Genomic DNA, 19569 nt, shown 5'->3' on the forward strand with positions numbered 1-19569 from the left:
TTCACAGTACTGTGGCTTTGTGGGTAGGTTTCTAGAAAAGCATCTTGGAGATGTTGCCACAGTTCCTCTGGATTTAGTCTGTCTCAGTTTTTTCTGATTCTTCATGTTATTCCAGACAGACTGGATGATGCTGAGATCAGATCTCTGTGTGCGGCACTGGCTGTAGTCAGACTCCTTATGCATACAAAAATCTCTCTGAATTATTACAATTAATAGCAAAAATTAGTAAATGTAGACTGATATGTCCTACTGACACACTACACCAAAAGATATAAATAACTGGCCTAAAAGCAATTTTGTTTGTTTTGTCCAATCTGCGGCTCTTTGTCATACAGCAGCAGAGGGCGCGCGAGCGTTGAGCTAATGAATAAACGTGAACTCTACACATGGAAGAGACAGTCCTTCCATGTGTAGAGTTCATGTTTATTCATTACACATGGAAGGACTGTCTTCTGCACTTCCTGAAACATGACAGTCCATAGCGCTTAGAGGAAATTATTTAAGTTTCTCAGAGCGCTGCTGTTTAGTGTCATATTTTCGATTACACTTCTGTTCCTTGTTGCCACAGTTAGGACGTTTACTTTTGATGTGGACGCGGGGCTTCAGCTGGGAAAGTGGGAAAATACAACAGCCATTTCTCTTAATTTAAGATCAGGAAGGCTCATAGCGTTAGATACAGTAAACGGAGATAAGGGATGTGCTGTCAACATTGCTGCTGTAGATATGAGAAATGCTGTAATGTCTTGTTTTCGTCTCTTTCACAGCGGCTATTCAGATTCCCACTGTGTCATTCACTGAGATTAATGTGAACAGGAGCGCGCTGCGCGAGTTCGACGGGCTGCTGCTGAGGAAGGGTGAGAGACACCGCGCGTTGCCCAACAACACCAAACAATTATAAACTCATTTTAATTACTAAAAACATAATTAGCCGTGTCCTACATTTTGAGTTAAATCCTGCTACCACTCGATCTTTCCCTTAACAAAATAATAATAATAATAAAAAAATTGAAGCACATTTTAAAATCGTACACATCATGTGGACATTTTCTGCAGCAAGACAAGTTTTACACACATTTTAGACTGAACAGCATTTTACAAAATTAAAAAAAAAATTCAAGTACGATTTAACCTAAGATTTCATTCATATGTAATCTTTTTATATACTGTAAACATATTAAAATATATTTAACAAATAACATTATATAATGAAAATAATTTAATAATTATGTTCAAACGGTGAACAAATTTGACAAATTTGGTAACAGGATAACAAAAACCACATATATATAATAAATATAAAATATTTTCTAAAGTTTAAGCACTTCCTTTGACATCATTTATATTTTGTAACTGTTTACTTGGCCTTTAATAATAATTCAATTTTGTGTTGAGTGTTATTTAAGGCTTATTTCTTTCTCAGTTTTCCCTAAGATCTTCTCATCCAGCTTGGTCCAACATGAGCTGGTGGGAAACTACAGCCAACTGTTCAGGATACCAGGAAGTGAGCCTGATCTGGAGCCCTACATGCTGCTGGCACACATTGATGTAGTGCCGGCTGATGAGGCGGATGGATGGGATGCTCCTCCTTTCTCTGCTCAAGAGCTCAATGGCTTCATTTATGGACGAGGAACCATCGACAATAAACAGTCTGTGATGGTACAGTGAATCAGCACTACATCGCTTTTCACTGAAACAGCTGCACATCTGTTCAGTCCAGCCTGATGCTAACTGTAGTGATGTATGTTTCGGGGGATCCTTCAGGCATCGGAATACTTGCTGGAACGAGGTTACACTCCTCGGAGAAGCTTCTACATCGGCTTGGGTCACGATGAGGAGGTCAGTCTCAAGTGAATTGACTAGTTGTCATTTAGAATATTTATTTATATGAACTTATATATATGGTTTTGTCAGGTGAATGGTTTATATGGGGCAGCTAATATTGTGAAGCTCCTGAAGAGTCAGGGGGTGAAGCTCCAGTATGTTTTAGATGAAGGCCTGGCGGTGCTGGATGGGATCATAAATGGCCTGGATGGACCTGCTGCTCTGCGAGACTGTTATTTTGAGCAGTTCTACTAGCAGAGTTATTTAGTAATTGAATTATTGTGTAATATTTGCTCTGTGTGTGTGTTTTGTAGAATAGGTATCAGTGAGAAAGGTCAAGCCACAGTAAAGCTGAGTGTAAGCAGCGCTCCAGGACATTCATCCATGCTACCCAGAGAGAGCAGTATTGGCATCTTGGCCTCAGCTGTCAACAGGCAGGTGGAAACCCCTAAACCACTTTATTTTTAAAAAATAATTGGAAAAAGGGGTCCAAAAATTATTCTCAAAACAGCTGCGTGAAATCAGTATTATACTGAGCTAAATTTATTTAAGCCATATTGTACTTGGTAATATCTTTTCCCAGATTGGAGGAAAATCTGATGCCCAGGCTGTTTGGTTATGGTCCTGAGCGTAGCACATTTGAACACCTGGCCCATAAGGTAAAAAGCTGAGGATTTTACAGGCCACATTTCGGGAAATACTGCCCTGTATTCTGTATATGTGAAAACTATTTCTCTTCTCCATTTTCTTTTGTAGTTTGGTCTGCCTCTCAGATTCATCACGTCTAACCTGTGGTTCTTCTCTCCGCTACTCAGCAGGTACATTAATGCTCATTACACTAACTAATGACATATCAAATTATATGTTATTCAGGATTTTTTGGACCTCCAAAGACAATTTTTTAGATTTATGGGATTTTTTTTCCTACAGACATGACTGTCATCACATCCCATTCTGTACTTTTATATGAGAAGCTTGTTTTTTTGTGTGTGTTTTTTTACACAGGTCAGGCTCTTTTTAAACTTTCTATTCATCAAAGAAACCTGAAAAACTGTATCAAGGTTTCCACAAAAATATTAAGCAGCAAGGTTTTAACATTGATAATAGTAAGGTATCTTTCTTAAGCATCAAATCAGATTTTTCTGAAAAATCATGTGACACTGAAGACTGGAGTAATGATGCTGAAATATATTTATATTTAAAATATACCATCTGAAATTTTAATAACATTTAAAAATATTTCTGTTTTTACTGTATATTTGATCAAAGTAATACTTGTTGAACATAAGAGACTCACCAACTTATATATATATATACAAATGTATATGTGTGTGTGTGTGTGTGTGTGTGTGTGTGTGTGTGTGTGTGTGTGTGTGTGTGTATACACAGTGGAGATCAATATTAGAGAACCTGCAACTTTCTAATTTTTGAGGTCACTGTTTAGTCCTATTTGAAGTTATTCTAACAGGAGTAAAAGTGCAGTTTTTTAAGCATATTTCATGAGCTAAATATATTCTGAAGCACAGAATAAATTTAACTTACCAGTTTTCACTGATTTGCAAGATGGTGGGCCATTCTAAAGTGATTGAAACCCTCCGACAGCAGGTTGTCCAGATGAAGGCCAATAGCAGCCATTGCAAGAGAAGTTGGTCATTCCAAATCTGTTATAGAATATTGCATCTTTACAATATCTCCAACTCATTCAAGTCCCCCAAAAAGGCTGGTCGTCCACAAAAGACAAATTCACGAGAGGACAGGATAGTGCAGAGAATCTCAATGGGCAATCGGTTCAACACTGCAGCTGGAATTGCTTGCCAGTTCAGTGCTGAACATGGTGAGGATCTGTCTCTGCATGTTTAAGAGAAGTTGGACTGAAAGCGCACTCTGCAGTGATGAATCCTCTCATCAACAGAGTCCTGATCTAAACCCAATTGAAAATCTCTGGTAAATCCTTGGTGACAAAGTTATGGGTAAGAAACCCACTACAGTCACCGAACTGTGGAAGAAGAGTGGACCAAGATCACACCAGAGCAGTGTGAGAGACTGGTGATATCCTGTGGCCGCAGATGTGCTGAAGTCATTCAAAGCAAGGGCCTCTACACTTCCTACTCATTTTTGACTGCTGTAACCTTCAGAAATTTTAGTTGTAATCTTTCTTTGTGCTACAGTCATTACTGTTCTCTAATTCTGACCAATGTGTTTTCCACAAAATAAAGCAGTTATTATTACAGTGTCTTAGTTATTTTCTAAAACACTATTCTACATGGTATACCCAGAACTAAAATACCTTCAAATTTTGAACAATGAAGATTACATTACTTGTGAAAAAAGTGTTCATAAATTCTCTAATTTTGATCTCCACTGTATATATTCACCATATTATTAATTATTTGCAACATGTAAGCACATAAAACCCTTGTCGCAGTATTATCTGTGTAGTTTTCATATGCAGGGTGTTGGAGAGAATAAATAACACAAATGCTTTTGTGAGGACCACGACAGCCGTCACAATGTTTAACTCGGGTGTAAAGGTGGGCCTCTCTTTTTTGTTGTAGTTCAGAAAGTAGCATCAATGGAGATCTGATTATTTCTCTTTCTCTGACAGATTAACATAATCCCGTCCTATGCTGAAGTTTTTGTCAATTTCCGGATCCACTCAGCCCAAACACTGCAGGAGGTGAGAGGTCATGACTCATTCAGTTCTGATTGCTCATCTATTAACTTTTGCCCTCTACACCTTCTTCACACCAACCAGTTTCTCATGAATCATTCTGATTAAAAAACTGATTAACTCTAGAGGGGTAGTTCACCCAGAAATTAAAATTGTGTCATCTGTAACTCACCCTCATGTCATCCCAAACCCGTATGACCTTCTTTCTCTGGTGGAACGCAAAAGTAATTGAAAAATGTTCCCATGTGTGTCCAAACAGTGACAGTCCAGTGTTGTTAGCACATCATTGATCTTCGAAAAATCTTTTTCAGTTCTCCGCAAAAAAAGGAACATTTATAATTTGGATAGACATAAGAGTTTTTGGAGAATTTTTGGGTGGGTTATCCCTTTGATTCAAATGCTATTTACAATGGTTAGAAACAAAACCCTTTCTGTCTGAACTATTTCATAGTTCGATCTTATGTCTTGTTTTAGGTTCTGGAGTTAGTCAAGTCAGATGAGCGTGTGAAGGTAGAGCTGGTCAATGGATTCGACCCGCTGCCCATCAGCTCCTATGATGAGCAGGCGTTTGGCTTCCAGATCATAAAGAAAATGGTGCAGAGCATGTTTCCTCAGCTCACGGTGGCCCCTGGTAAGACAAGTGATGCATTTCTGCTGAACACAGATACCTGTGAATCCTTAGTTATTTTTGGCACTGATATGGTCTGTGCTGAGACTGAAAATGACTAAAAATGTTTAATTAACATTAAGCAGTAATTAGAAATTTTAAGAAGGTTAAATAATTTTTTTTATTTCAAGTTTAAATTAATAAATTGTTTTAATACAAACGTAGATGTGTGTTCTGTCTTTTTTATAATAAATATTCGAATATAGAAAAAAATGTAAAAAATGTAAAAAATTAATGCTTAATCAGGTTAGTTTTATTAAGACATATTAGAGAGGTTGTGTTCCTTTCTTAAGACACAAAATGTAGCATATTATTATTTTTAGAAAATAGTATTATATCATTGATTGTCTGTTAAATTGAAAGACATGATCAAAATACTTCAAGGTAAAGTGTAAAGATTTTAAACCACTACTGGGCCCCTAATAGTAATAAAAAAATCCACACAATTTCTTAATAGGAGTGGAACAGGGACAACACAAGGTTAATTCTTAGGCCAATCACAGCACAAGCAGTCAGGATTGAAGACGGTCTTTGTAGGGCAGCTTTGTACAAAGGTCCTGCCATTAGAACACTGAATGAAGGTCGTAGGGTCATCTGGGTTTACATATATCTTGTCCGGTTTGCCTACACAAAACTCTGACGGAGCTGTCGGGACAACATGAGGTCTTGTGGATTGAAATACGGCAGTGGATGCTGTTGTTGTGGTGTTACCAGGCTCATGTGTTGTATTTGTAGAGACAGGTTGAATATCTGGAGGAGAAAATTTGAATTTGATATTTTATCTTAGTTTTCCAGTTATTAATCTAAGTTATTACACTGCTCTCTGGAATACCTGATTCTGATTGGTCAGTCGTGGCATCCAGCTGTCTGATATTTCCTAATATTTGGCTTTGTCATAGCAACACTGTGACTGAAATCAGTGATACTGTCATATCTCATACATTAAGCTCTGTCACGTCTACAAATGCATCTGTGATAATTACTGTGATATTGTTGCATTGTTTGTCTTGTTGCTCGGCCGATCATTTTGTACACTGTAATGGACTATTGTTTTTTTGTTTGTTTGTTTTTTTAGCAAAAACTTTAAGATAAATACAGGTAATGAACCATTATGAACCAATCTCAAGTCAAATCAATATTTCACATACATGTATTAATTTAAGAGTGTAGTCGTGCAATAAGCGGGGGTAATGTACAGTCTATCAGTCATTATCACAAAATAAATTGTGTCAGGGCGAGAGAACTGACTTATAATCTTTGTACAGATGTGATGTATAAGACATGTATGGAAGCCCATTTCTGCCACATGATAAAAAAATTATGGCATAAAAATATAATGATATAAAAGGTCAAGGTCAAAAGGTCAAAAAGTAAAAATAATGGCATATTAAGTCAGTTACGAGATCAAAAGTCGGAATTGTGAGATACTAAGACTTTTTGTCTCCTAATGATGATTTCATAACTTCGACTTTTTGTCTCATGAATATTAAGCTTAGTATCTCTTAATTTCTAATTATTTTATAAATGTTTTACTAAAACAAAAAAAAAAAAATGTTTGTCTTCTGTGGCAGAAATGGGTTTCATTAAGATATGAGACATACCAATATTAAGAAGTGTACGGAGATGTCCAATGAGAGGGTATTTGCTCTGCCCACAGAACTGTCCTGTAAAGTCATCAAGATCCAGATTCCAGACGAAAGCTCCTCCAAACTTGTTCTCCTTTAGATAGTTCACCTGAAGAAAACCAGATCTAGTTATTCTGAACATTAGAGTTGCATTACATTTTATGTAACTTTTATGATGTATTTACTTTAGTCTCAAAGCTTTCTTTGGTGTCAAATCCCACCCAGTCCTGACCCTTGGTTGCATAAGGAACTTTCTGATCATCAATCCATTGCACGGTGGTTCCTTGAAGGAAAGTACAGACCTGATAGGAAAATATTGGTCCATAACTCTTTCTGATTTTATTTTGTACAATCAAATAACATACTATAATGTAAGTGCATGTGTTTAGGTTGTGATAAGACCTCATAATAGGACCAGAATCCGGCCTCTTTGGTATATTTTCCAGCTGAACCAGGACCACTAGCTGGAGCTCCAACTCCACTGGCTGCAGACGTCAAGTGAAATGTTCTTCCATATGCTGCAAACCCCATCCTCAGCTTCTCCACAGGAGCACCCTGATCTCTCCAGTATTTCATTGCAAAATCCTGCATTGTCATGACAAATCACTTATTTCCTGTTGCATGTTTCCAGCTTCTTGTTATTTACAATGACTCATAGTATAATTCGCAATCATTTATATGATATACATGATGTTATATTTCAGAAGATAAGAATACAGTAGGATATAAGGCCTTCTCACAGTATTGAAGTAGATGTTGTCTCCTGTGTCTCCAGAGCCACGGTACAGAGGACTGTGGTGCCCAGTGACACTTTCCCATGAGCCATGGAAGTCATAGGTCATCACATTAATGAAGTCCAAATACCTGCATTACCAGAAGGTAAACGCAAATTCAGAATCATTAGTTCAGGCTCAAGACATTCAAGCAAAATAAAATCATTAAATATTAATTCGATTGGTGTTTTAAGGTATGCTGTCCAAAACATATTGGTATTTCATGATTTAAAATGAACAAAAACTCTTCAGAAGACATACTTGGCGATTTCTGCAATTTCATAACCAGCATCAATGATTCCTTTCCCAGCAGCCACTGCAGCACTGAGCATGAGTCTGGGGCGTCCAGTGGCAGCACTCTCTGCCGCATAAGCTTCAAAGAGCTCCTGTTATAGTCACAGGTTTGCAGTAGATTAAGATGTTTTTTTTTTCTTCTTTTAAGAAACAAATATATATAATATATGTCCAATATGTCAAATATGTCATTCAAAATATAAAATCTAATTCTAAATCTAAATACAAATACAATAAATATTATATAATAATGTATTTATATATAATATATAAAAATCTGTAAATACTACAGTACCTTACAGAGCAGAGTGAACCTTTGCTTGTCTTCTGGAGGACTTCCACGAGATCCTGGATACTCCCAGTCCAGATCCAGACCATCAAAGCCATGTTTCCTCAGAAATGTGATGGAGGACTGAATAAACGTCTGCCTGTTTGCTGATGTGGACACCATGATAGTAAACCTGAAGTCATGGCGAGAAGTTTCATGAAAATGAAATAAACTTAACTGTTTATCACACATCCTTCAAAATTCAGTGTTTTGAGCAGCATTCTTACTGAGCTGTGCCAAAGTTCCATCCTCCGACAGCCAAGAGAGTTTTCAAGTTGGGATTTCTGTCAAATATTTGAATCATTATTTGCTGTGTTGCTGTCTGACAAATCATCATTATTCAAAATAACATTACGTAATGCATTTTATTTTATCAAATGCATTCACAAACAAAACATCAGATATATACTTTTCCTTTAGTCCATTAAAAGATTTGTAGAGAGTTTCATCATTCCATTCGTACTTGACCAACTCATTTGCCTGATTAATGATGGAAAAAGCATAAATTAAATGAGTGCACAGATGTGGATCCACATTTTCTGGCAGGTACTTGCCAACGTCAGGTCTGTACTGAGACCAGTTTGTGAAGTAGCATGCGAGCTGGGAGGCCCAACCTGAAATAAATAAATAAAATATAACATAATATAATATACAAATATTCATTATAATAAATATTATTAGTAATGCATAATAATAAAAGCAATTATTAGTATTTATCACTCCCACAATCCTAATAAGAAAAGTGGTTTGCAGAATGGATAAATTATTATTATTATTGTTATTATTATTATTATTATTATTATTATTAGGAATGAATTAGGAATGAAACAACAAATTAAAAGAAAAAAAAAATACCAAAGTGACACAATGCCAGGGAAAAGCCTGAAACAAGATAAAAAGAAATGTTTACATATAAAACACTCCGAGGCCATGAAGCTGTTAAAAATTCATACTATAAGATCAACAATCACTTACCAGCTAGAAAAATTAGTTTGGTCATTATAATGTGATGGTTGTATCCGTCAAGAAACTCTGTCTGCTACTGCTGTATCAAAGACAGGAGTTATCGTTTATATAACACACACAACTCACTCCTGCATAATACCAATGATGACTAAGCAAAACAAACAACTGAATTTCCCTGAAACGGCTGCTTTCTGTCATCTGTCCTGGATATTGTGACACATGGTTAGGAAATCGACTGTTGCAGTCATAACAGTCTTTTGTAATTGTAATAGATTTTTTGTTTATCTTGTAAGCACCGCAGAAAGAAAGAGCACCTGAGTTGAAGCTATAGAAATAGGATACTGGGGAAACATTTTCCAAATACTCCAGTGTATATTTGTGTTTGAACTTTGGAGAGCTTCAAAGGTTTCTGTTTTCAACGTGTTTTTGTAGCATTGATCAATGTAGCCAGTCACAACATTTTCAGTTGATTGGCCATGAATGCAATGTTAAGAGTCCACTCACCACTCAAAAAGCCACAGTTTTGTTCAGTGCTGCACACTCGGGCATCTCTCATTACAACAAACACAATGTAACATGAGGTAAATAAGAGATTTATGGAGTGTATACAGTCTCAGTTCCTTTGACAAATATGCACAAAAAATCCACACACGTACACAGCAACCTATACAATTATAGGGACCCCCACTGCCCACTAAATCCAGTAGTTATGCTATATATTCCCCTATATATATATATATATATATATATATGTATATATATATATAACAATTATAGGGACCCCCACTGCCCACTAAATCCAGTAGTTATGCTATATATTCCCCTAAGCCTGAGAGTTTAATAAAAACCTAAAAAACATGCAATTTAGTTAAAAATGCTTTCCAAATATCTCCTTTCTCCCCTCCATAAAAATGTTTTAGTCTGATGGTTATTAATAGTGTTGTTTGACTTGGCTGCACAGACCGATTGGTGTATGACATCAAAGTAGCACACCTAATCTAACAGTTGAAGTTAGAAGTAATGTTACAGTGGAAGAGAGACTGACTGAAATTGCTAGGGGAAAAAATCTGGTTACCAGTAACATCATGAAAGGAGAAGGGAAGCCAGAAGAACTGCTTAATTAGTCTATCAAAATGTTTTTTTGCAAGACAGGTTAGTGCACTGTGAGGATGTCATTGTGATGGGATGCTGACTGGCTTTATAATCTCTCTCTCTCTCTCTCTCTCTCTCTCTCTCTCTCTCTTTCTAATAGCTGCAGTAAAAACTGCTATTTACGGCTCAAGCCTCCGTTCCTTGGTCTAAAATTATGTTTTGGAATTAGCAACGAAGGCATGGGATGATATGCATGTATAATCAGGCCAAAAACACACTGACAAAGAAGATTAGACTGGCTAAGTGAAAAGCTGAAAAAACTGTTTTCAGCCATTAACCCTAGCATCAGCGTGGAAAGGCAGACATCACCAGTTTCAAGACACTGTGGAGAATCAATAACTGGCTGATGACCTGAATAAGTTTTATTGCAAGTTTGCAAAACCCGGTCTCACACCCCAAAACACCCATTCTGACCTTCTCTCTATACATTCATCAACACCTCCAGCAACCTCCTTCTCCCTCCCTCCTGCACTTATGATCTGTGACGAGGATGTGTGTCGGGTCTTCCACAAACAGAAGACAAGGAAAGCACCAGGCCCAGATTGCATTTGACCAGCCTGTCTGAAATCCTGGTCTGACCAGCTGGCCCCTATCTTCACAAGATCTTCACAGATCACTGGAGCTGTGCTTCAAATGCTCCACCATAATCCCCATCCTAAAGAAACCTAAAATCACAGGACTGAATGACTACAGACCTGTTGCTTTAACATCTGTGGTCATGAAGTGATTTGAAAGACTAGTGTTGACCCACCTGAAGAACATTACTGTACCCTTACTTGTTCCCAACTCTATCTGTCAGTGGATCACCAGCTTTCTGACAGATAGACAGCAGCTAGTGAGGCTGGGGAAATTCATATCCAACCCCTATAACAATCAGCACTGGTGCCCCCCAAGGATTTGTACTGTCCCCACTGCTCTTCTCCCTCTACAACAATGACTGCACCTCTAAAGACTCTTCTGTCAAGCTCCTGAAGTTTGCGGATGACAGTCATCGGCCTCATCCATGATGGTGACAAGTCTGGTTGAGGAGCTGGCTGTCTGGTGCAGTCATAACAAACTGGAGCTGAACACCCTCAAAACAGTGGAGATGACTTTAGGAGAAACACCCCAGGATTACCCACATTTACCATCATGAACAGCACTGTGGCAACAGTGGAGTCATTCAGGTTCTTGGACACTATAATCTCACAGGACCTGAATAGGAAACTCACTTAAGGCCCTGATGTACTTCAAACGAAATCGAAGAACGAACTGATATGACATCATTTCGAACAAAATCAGGCCGAAACGAAGTTCGTTTTGAGTTTGTTTCGGCAGTTCGAAACAGCTGACCACAGCGAACTTTCTGGGGGAGTTCGTTTAGCTCCTAAACACCTTGAGCTTCCATTGGTCCGTGGCGGTTACGCAATCTGTGTTCTGAAACTCCACCTTCTTTGACGTGCAATTTTTTTTCCCGGTTTGTTTCTAAATCGACGGAGGTCAGGCAAGAGAGAACAATATCTCTGGCCTAGTCACTAGCACCATGAATACACTGGAGTATCGAATAGCTGAGCTGGCACAGATATATCCACACTTGTACGATCACTCGCGGAGAGACTTTAAAAATTCAGAGAAAGCATTTAATTCTTAGAAAGAAAATACAACGAAGCTTGGTGTCGACGACCCGGAGTTATGCAAAAAGCGACGTAGAGAAGCATCCGAGACAAGTTTTCCAAAGCCTTGGAAAGAATGAAAGGAAAGAGTAAAGATATAAGGTAGCAAGTACCAAATACATGTTTCAAATAAATGTTACACCATACTGCTGCTGCTGCTGTTTTTGTTTTTCTTTCAGTAAGCGAATTTAAAGGATGTACAGTAAATGGAATGCCAAACGAACATACAATAATAATCCTTTGTTTTTATCAAAAGTAAATGAAGACCACCACATAAAATATAAAAAGGTGTAAAAATGTACCCAGTTCAATAAAATAAATGAAAACTAATAAAATAAAGTAACAAACTGACTCCAATGTTTTTTTTCCACATCATGCTAAAGTTTTACAGACTTTGAGACATTCACACTTCCCATAAAGGACTCGTTATGGTTCTTTTGTATTGCAAACATGATACTTAACTCTGAACTGCTGCTAATCATTATTCTTTTGTCTATAATATTGTGACCATTGGTGCCCATCTCACACCTAGATTGCCTAAACTTCATCATTTCATCGTTGTTGTGTTTAGGGGATACGCACGAGCGTCGCAAGTTATGTTTACATTAATCTACACCCTGCCTCCAGCAGTGCGGGGGTGTTGGAATGTTCGAAAACAGTATACTGTCGCTCAGTCTTTTCTAACTTCTTTTTGCCCCAAAATGAAGAACGAAAACAAACTTTGTTTGAAGTATACCGGGGCCTTTAGGTTCAGTTGTGAAAAGGCCCAGCAGAGGTTACAACCTCTATTTCCTTTGCCAGCTGAGGAAGTCCAACCTGCCACAGGTGCCCCTTCTGCAGTTCTACTTTACAGTCAGAGTCTGTCATCTGCACTTCTGTAACTGTCTTGATCAGCTCTGCTAGTTTTTGCATGTCATTCTGTTAGTCCATAGTCATTAGTCTTGCATGTCATCCTGTGTGCCACACACTTGCAGGTCCTTAGTAACTGATAAAACAGAGATGGCGTGCACTGGTAAAATGGTACAAGGTAACCTACCACCATACATACTGTTGTATTGTTGAGCAAGGTCACAACCAGGTGGTTTACACACCCTCTGTATGAGAACCGTAATGGACAAAGCAAATGTCAAAGACAGTGTCAGGTTAGAACACTTGTCTGTATGACTGTTCATCATTATGGCCCACAATAAACTGACAGGATGATCACAACTTCATAATTTTAATTTTTTCCATTTGTATGATTAGAGAACACCCCCTGCAGTTTCTTCTAAAAAATACTAAAATGTGTATGTAATGGATTTACTTTATAGGGCCCCGTCCACACGGAGACGGCTGTTTCTGTGAATACTCACAATTTTTTTTTATTGGATAGGCGTTTCGTCCACACGGGATCCGGCGTTTTCGTAAGGTCGAAACCGCTATTTTTTGAAACCGGGTCCCAAGTGGATGGGATAAATTTGAAAACGCCGTCTTTTTGCGTTTCGTCTGGACGGCTAATCCGTATATTTTCTGAAACGATGACGGTCATCAGCCCACGACTCCACCAAGTCAGACAACCTCTACGTCCGCGTAACAGCAACAAAAACAATGAACAAACACTGAACGATTGTCTTTTTATTAACTAACATTTACACCAGATTAATAAATGTAATTGTTCCATGTTCGTTTGTGTACCACGCGCAAGGTTTATGAGCATGCAGCACTCTATTCAATACTATCTAGCTCATGGGTGTCCAATCCTGTTCCTGAAGATCTACCGCCCTACAAAAAGAGCACCCTGTTGTGATGACGCAAAGCGTTGCAACTATGGCAGCTGAGGAAGGCCATTCTCTGTGTTCTTTTGAAGAATTTTCGGAGCCCAGCCCTGATGATATTGATATAAATACTTGTTTAATACTGCAAAGTACCCTCGATGTTACAGTCACTGCCCTTGCCGTCCAGATGAATGAAATAGAACATCTTACCAAATTCTGACTGAAAACACATCTATTTTATCTCTGGTAGCTAATCAATTCTAATTTAAATTATTTTATTTCTAGTTCTTAATTTTTAAAATACCTTGTATTAATTATCATTCTCATTTTTGTGATAAAGCACTCATTACCACTGTGTATGAAATTTGGTATATAAATAAACTTGCCTTGCAATGAAGTTAAAAATGATAAACAACTACATCATCATGGTGATATGCTATATTTTACTATAAAACTTACGGCAAAACATGTCTTCTAATGTCTTTCAATTGTTGCATATACCGAGCTGCAGCGGACACATTTTGTAAACTACTTTACTAGGACCCATTGTGAGAGGTGTCTCTTTTAATATACCGCGTGGTTTATATACATGCTGCCGCTGATTGGGCCGACGTTTCTGACACACCCCACCAAACAAAGAGAAAAAGCATCTTCAAACCGTTGCACACCGTTGCACACCGTTTCCAGGAAACGTGTCGTTTCAAAACCCGGAAAACGTAGCAAAACGTTGCGCACCGGTGTGAGCTGAAACGTGCCCCATGTCTTCTTCTCCGTTTTTAGTGTCTCTCTGTGGCAGAATTACAGCGCCACATGCTGGTCTGGCATGTATACTACATCATTTTTGCGGTTTCGTGGTGGACGCGGATATTTCTTGGACGAAGGAAAAAAAAAGATCGGATTGGGGTAAGCTCCGTCTCCATGTGGACGGGGCCTAAATTACTCATTCAGCTGACCTGACTCATTCACTCCAGGCTATAGTTTCTGATAGCTATTAACTTTGCTCTTCACACCTTCTTCACTCTAGAGGAGTATTTCACCCAAAAAATAAAACTGTGCCATCAGTTACTCACCCTCATGTTGTCCCAAACCTGTAATGACTTTCTTTCTTTGGTGAAATGCAAAAGCATTCACTACAAGGACAACAACCGAGATGTCCAGTTTTGTTGACAGCAGGGTATGTCCGTCCATTCATGTAGGGCTGCACAATTAATGGAATTTCTAATCGCAATTAAAATGATGGGTTCCAAAAATACGTAATCGTTCAAAGCAGCAATTGATTGTTCAAAGTCCACTTATGTTATTCTGTGTGCTTAAGATGCATTTGTTCTTTCTACATATTATCTTAAGGGTTTTTCCCATTATTTTAGTTTTAGTATAACATTATAATACCATTCATATTTTTACTTTTTTATAATTTAAAGAAGAAACCAATCCGATGTATAGTTGACATTTGAGGCTTAATACTATAGAAAAGCACTAAAAGTTTTTCAGTTAGAGTGTTTTCAGCTTATTTTCATATAAAAATACGGCATGCAGTTGTATCAAACAATGGTATATACATAATTCAATGTAAATTGAGATAATCGTAATTAATAAATAGCAATTAAAATTTCAAGGGAATTATTGAATATTAATTACAATTTCAAGGCCACTACACACCCATCATGCATTTGGCAATTTCTTTTATCCCAAGTGACTTACAGTATACACTACAGTAACTAATGTCATATTAAATACATACTGTATGTATTTCTATTCAAACCTTATTACCCTGACCTGTAAGTACTGATATTTGTCGTTGCATCTGTCATGAGTAATGATTAGTCCAGCCAGTTACTGTAAGTTTGTTGGCTGAATAACAAAGTAAACAAACACAACCTAACAGCATTGCTAAACACAATTACGCTTCAACTGAGCTCATAAAAGATACTGTACACAGTTAAAAAAAACACGTTACGTGAATAAATGTGGATAAATCAGACCAAATGGGCATGAGGATAATGAACGGATCGTTAATTAGTGATTAATAGTTTTCTAGATTATTATAATTTTCAGGAGCTTTGAGTGTCTTTTTGTATTTTAAAATGTTAATGGGTGCAGAGGACATGACTGAACTAGTTAACTCTGGTTAAGTCTGCTTCAAAATGCCCGGTTAATATTTATGACATTACATTATCAGACATGCTGCTTTGGTGTTTTGGACTAACTTCTGAGATTCATCTCAAACACCCTGAGCTCAAAATAGAGCTTGTTTGGTTACCTTTATAGTGTGTACATTCATTCAGATTTTAGTGCTGTGGTACATTTTCAAAGCTTGCATTATGGGCCAGTAGATTAGTGTTAGACTTAAGTGATTTATTGTTTCAGTGAAATATTAAGAGACCCAGATTCCACTCCACAATATATGTTTAATCCTGCTTATTTGCCAAAATGGTTAAATTATTATAGAGAGGATGAAAGTCAACAGTTATGTTGTTTTTAGATCATTTGGTATGATTACATCTTGAGCAAATGGTGACCAATTGTAGAATGGGACAGTGTGGGGACACCAAGAACCGTCTTAGACAATTAGGTGTCAGAACTTCAGTAACATACAGATCACAGCTGTTACGAAAGGAGCAACCTCATTTACATTAAGGGTAGTAAACTCTAACTGTATAAAAGGTTTGTGTGTAGGATGCTCAAGGAGCATTATGACTCTGTTGAACCCAAGGTACTACATGTACTTTGTCAATGCTGTACTGTAATAAACATCTTAATCGAGATCTTCAACGTCCTCGTCATTTTTTCTAACAATGTTTTTCATTAATCATTTTGAAATTTCAAGAGGGTTAAATGGATTTTTCATTTCAGGTTTACAAACAAACACAGATGGTGTTTTTGAATAAATATTTAACATTGTAATAAAAATACCTAAAAGTATAGAAATTAACCATGACAAGGTTACCAAAGCATTCCCACTTTCCATGTAAAATTTACATACACATACTGGTAAAAAAAAAAGTCGCTTTGGATAAAAGCATCTGCTAATGCATAAATGTAAATGTAATGTAAATGTAAATAACAAAGGAAAATTAGTGCTTATCAGGTTAGTTTTAATCAGCCAGACTGTGCTTCGTTTTTAAGAAAATTTCAACAAAATGTAGCATATTTTTTATGAAAGCAGTGTTATATTATTAGCTGTATGTTAAATTGAAAAACATTAACAGAAAACTTAACTGGTAAAGTGTGAAATTATTACGCCACTACTGACTCCAAATAGTATTGCAAAAATACTGCCAAAATTCCACATGGGACAACATGAGGTCTTGTGGATTGAAATACGGCAGTGGATACTGTTGTTGTGGTGTTACCAGGCTCATGTGTTGTATTTGTAGAGACAGGTTGAATATCTGGAGGAGAAAATTTGAATTTGATATTTTATCTTAGTTTCTATTAATCTAGGATAATGTATAGTCAGTCAGTCATTATCACAAAATAAAATGTGACAAGGTGACACAGAACTGACTGTAGATTATCTATTCTTTATATAATATTAAAAAGTACTTAAGGCAGTCACACCATTAATTATAATGATTTATCAGATATAAATGGAAGCTCATTTATGCAACATAAGAACATTAATGTATTGAAAATTAAAATTATAGGATATAAATATGTTTGTTATGATATTTCTGGTATGAATAATGTTTATGCCACATTAAATCCAGATCGTCGTCTCTTTCAGGGAAGACCTTGCATTTTCCAACATGACAATGCCAGACCACATACTGCATCAATTACAACATCATGGCTGGGCATTAGAAGAAGGATATCCAGGTACTGAAATGGCCAGTCTGCAGTCCAGATCTTTCACCCATAGAAAACATTTTGTGCATCATAAAGAGGAAGATGTGACAAAGAAGACCTAAGACAGCTGAGCAACTAGAAGCCTGTATTAGACAAGAATGGGACAACATTCCTATTCCTAAACTAGAGCAACTTGTCTCCTCAGTCCCCAGAAGTTTGCAGACTGCTATTAAAGAAGAAGGGATGCCACACAGTGGTAAACATGGCCTTGTCCCAACTTTTTTGAGATGTGTTGATGCCATGAAATTTCAAATCAACTTATTTTTCCCTTAAAATGATACTTTTCTCAGTTTAAACATTTGATATGTCATCTATGTTGTATTCTGAATAAAATATTGAAATTTGAAACTTCCATATCATTGCATTCTGTTTTTATTCACAATTTGTATAGTGTCCCAACTTTTTTGGAATTGGGTTTGTACATTTTATGTTTAGGAGATGGATCATTGTCACTATAACAAGTTTCGGGTTTTACATTGTGATGTAGGTCGTTTGTTTCATGTTGTTTATACTTTAATGACCCTCAGTTGGAGTGAATCAAGTGTCCTAATTTTGAACAGGTCATTTCAAAAGACAACCAGGCACCTCTCAAACCATCATAAGGTCTACTTATGGAATAACATTTTTGACTGATCCAACATTACAGCCACGGCAAAAAAAAGTATATAGTAATCAAAAAAGACTGGTAAAATATCTTTACGTTTATATTTGTTTCCGTAGTCTCAAGAGCAAAGATATAGGAAGCGTGTGCATAGGGTACAATGCCGATTGTCACCACCCGCAGTTACCACAGAAACTTTCAAATTTTGCGTCGAAATTTGAAGTATGCGATATCCTAATATGTGGGCCAGAATATAAATGACAGAATGATGACTGGATGTGCCACTTTCATTTGCCGCACTGGAGGTGAAAACTTCCTAATTAGAGACGCAATGATGACAATGATAATTGTGTTTTAAAAGTTGTAACCTTGAATTTGGAATATATTATGACGCGCTGTAACCCAGAGCATTATCCCTTAAGATCCTGTGGGCGCTCTTTGACTACAAAGTCTAGCCGTAGTGCTACCGAGGGTCAAGATTGATATCTTGCTATAAATCGATGTTGGGAAAAAGTGCTAGGAGTGATGTTTTAACTGACTAAATTTGACCAAAGGAAAAAAGGAGCAAAGTCACAGCATGTCAAAATAATCACATATACAAAACACTGTCCCTATGGAAGGATTCAAACAGTGAAGTCATACGAAAGTAACCAGTTTCTTAAAACCAGTGTGGCAAGTTTTTCACTTTCCCTGGTTTTTTAAGTTCATTTCTAATGATTGCACAGAATGCTGTATTATAAATGTTACTCAAACATGGGATTTTCAAAACAACCATAAAATAAACTGAACAGAAAAACCACACATAATCAGGGGCGTAGCTGGGTTTGCGAGGACCCCATTGGCAGGTTTACCAGTGGGCCCTGTTGAAATTTCAAAAAATTTGTATGTTCGTTCTGTTTACTTACCTTGTGCTTTGTACACAATAATTAAGTTTTTCCAAGCTTGTGTGTCCAGGTGGTGAAACTGAATATCATATGTAAAATAGCACTGCACAGTCTTAATAAATATACAGTCAAACCCAAATTTATTCATACACCTTCACATTTTCTCATATGACAACTTTTATTGCTGAGTTTAGAAAAAATGATGATAAAATCTGACAAGAACCTCGTGTCCAGAACAAATTCATACTCTCTGTCAGATAACTTTGATATTTAATGGATTACCATCAACCAAAAATTCCGACAAATGGTCGTAATTACAATATTTACACGAAATCTAATCAATACTCTTGCATGACCAAGTACCACAGCATACACTTTTTTTTCTGCTGAATGTATTCAGTCTAGTGGGAACCTGCTTACAGAGTCTTTATTTTATTATCTGACCTTGTTATATTGTTGTATTGTAGCCATTAGACGCGAACCCATAATGAGCCAACCTAAGTTGAAAGATATTGATTAGTTTCACACTAGT

At 37.0% G+C, this 19569-nt stretch overlaps 2 protein-coding genes across 3 annotated transcripts; one reads left to right on the forward strand and one right to left on the reverse strand.

Annotated features, from left to right (window-relative positions):
• Positions 1-742: 742 nt before the first annotated feature.
• Positions 743-5314, forward strand: LOC109049482 (N-fatty-acyl-amino acid synthase/hydrolase PM20D1.2; the record flags this gene model as incomplete). The annotated part of the gene is made up of 10 exons (XM_019067165.2): positions 743-854; positions 1421-1656; positions 1750-1836; positions 1912-2045; positions 2136-2255; positions 2405-2480; positions 2578-2639; positions 4274-4352; positions 4427-4498; positions 4967-5314. Coding segments are annotated over 10 exons (1233 nt in total), but the record flags the coding sequence as incomplete, so codon positions are not given.
• Positions 5315-5390: 76 nt separating this feature from the next.
• On the reverse strand, positions 5391-9290 carry LOC109049481 (acidic mammalian chitinase-like). Of its 2 annotated transcripts, XR_006153368.1 has the most exons (12): positions 9155-9290; positions 9035-9061; positions 8589-8793; positions 8407-8463; positions 8147-8312; positions 7819-7943; positions 7525-7648; positions 7187-7369; positions 6970-7086; positions 6761-6893; positions 5992-6069; positions 5768-5909 (listed from the first exon to the last, which is right to left on the reverse strand). XR_006153368.1 is itself a non-coding variant. In XM_042713722.1 (11 exons), the coding sequence occupies exons 1-11, from the start codon at positions 9177-9179 to the stop codon at positions 5641-5643; spliced, it is 1431 nt and encodes a 476-aa protein (XP_042569656.1). In that variant the 5' UTR covers positions 9180-9289; the 3' UTR covers positions 5391-5640. The 2 variants fall into 2 exon arrangements, 1 of the variants encoding a protein (XP_042569656.1); XM_042713722.1 differs by lacking the exon at positions 5992-6069 and having other exon boundaries at positions 5391-5909; positions 9155-9289.
• Between the last annotated feature and the right edge of the window lie 10279 nt (positions 9291-19569).

Source organism: Cyprinus carpio, chromosome A23 (assembly GCF_018340385.1).
Source record: "Cyprinus carpio isolate SPL01 chromosome A23, ASM1834038v1, whole genome shotgun sequence".
NCBI lineage: Eukaryota > Metazoa > Chordata > Actinopteri > Cypriniformes > Cyprinidae > Cyprinus > Cyprinus carpio.

What these genes read in the sequence shown, in the direction of transcription:
- LOC109049481 (XM_042713722.1), bottom strand. Translation starts at nt 9,179, where the DNA reads ATGACCAAACTAATTTTTCTAGCTG. An exon ending in CAAACTAATTTTTCTAGCTG is followed by an intron (nt 9,062 to 9,154) that starts GTAAGTGATTGT and finishes ATCTTGTTTCAG; the next exon opens with GCTTTTCCCTGGCATTGTGT. An exon ending in TGGAACTTTGGCACAGCTCA is followed by an intron (nt 8,313 to 8,406) that starts GTAAGAATGCTG and finishes CCATGACTTCAG; the next exon opens with GTTTACTATCATGGTGTCCA.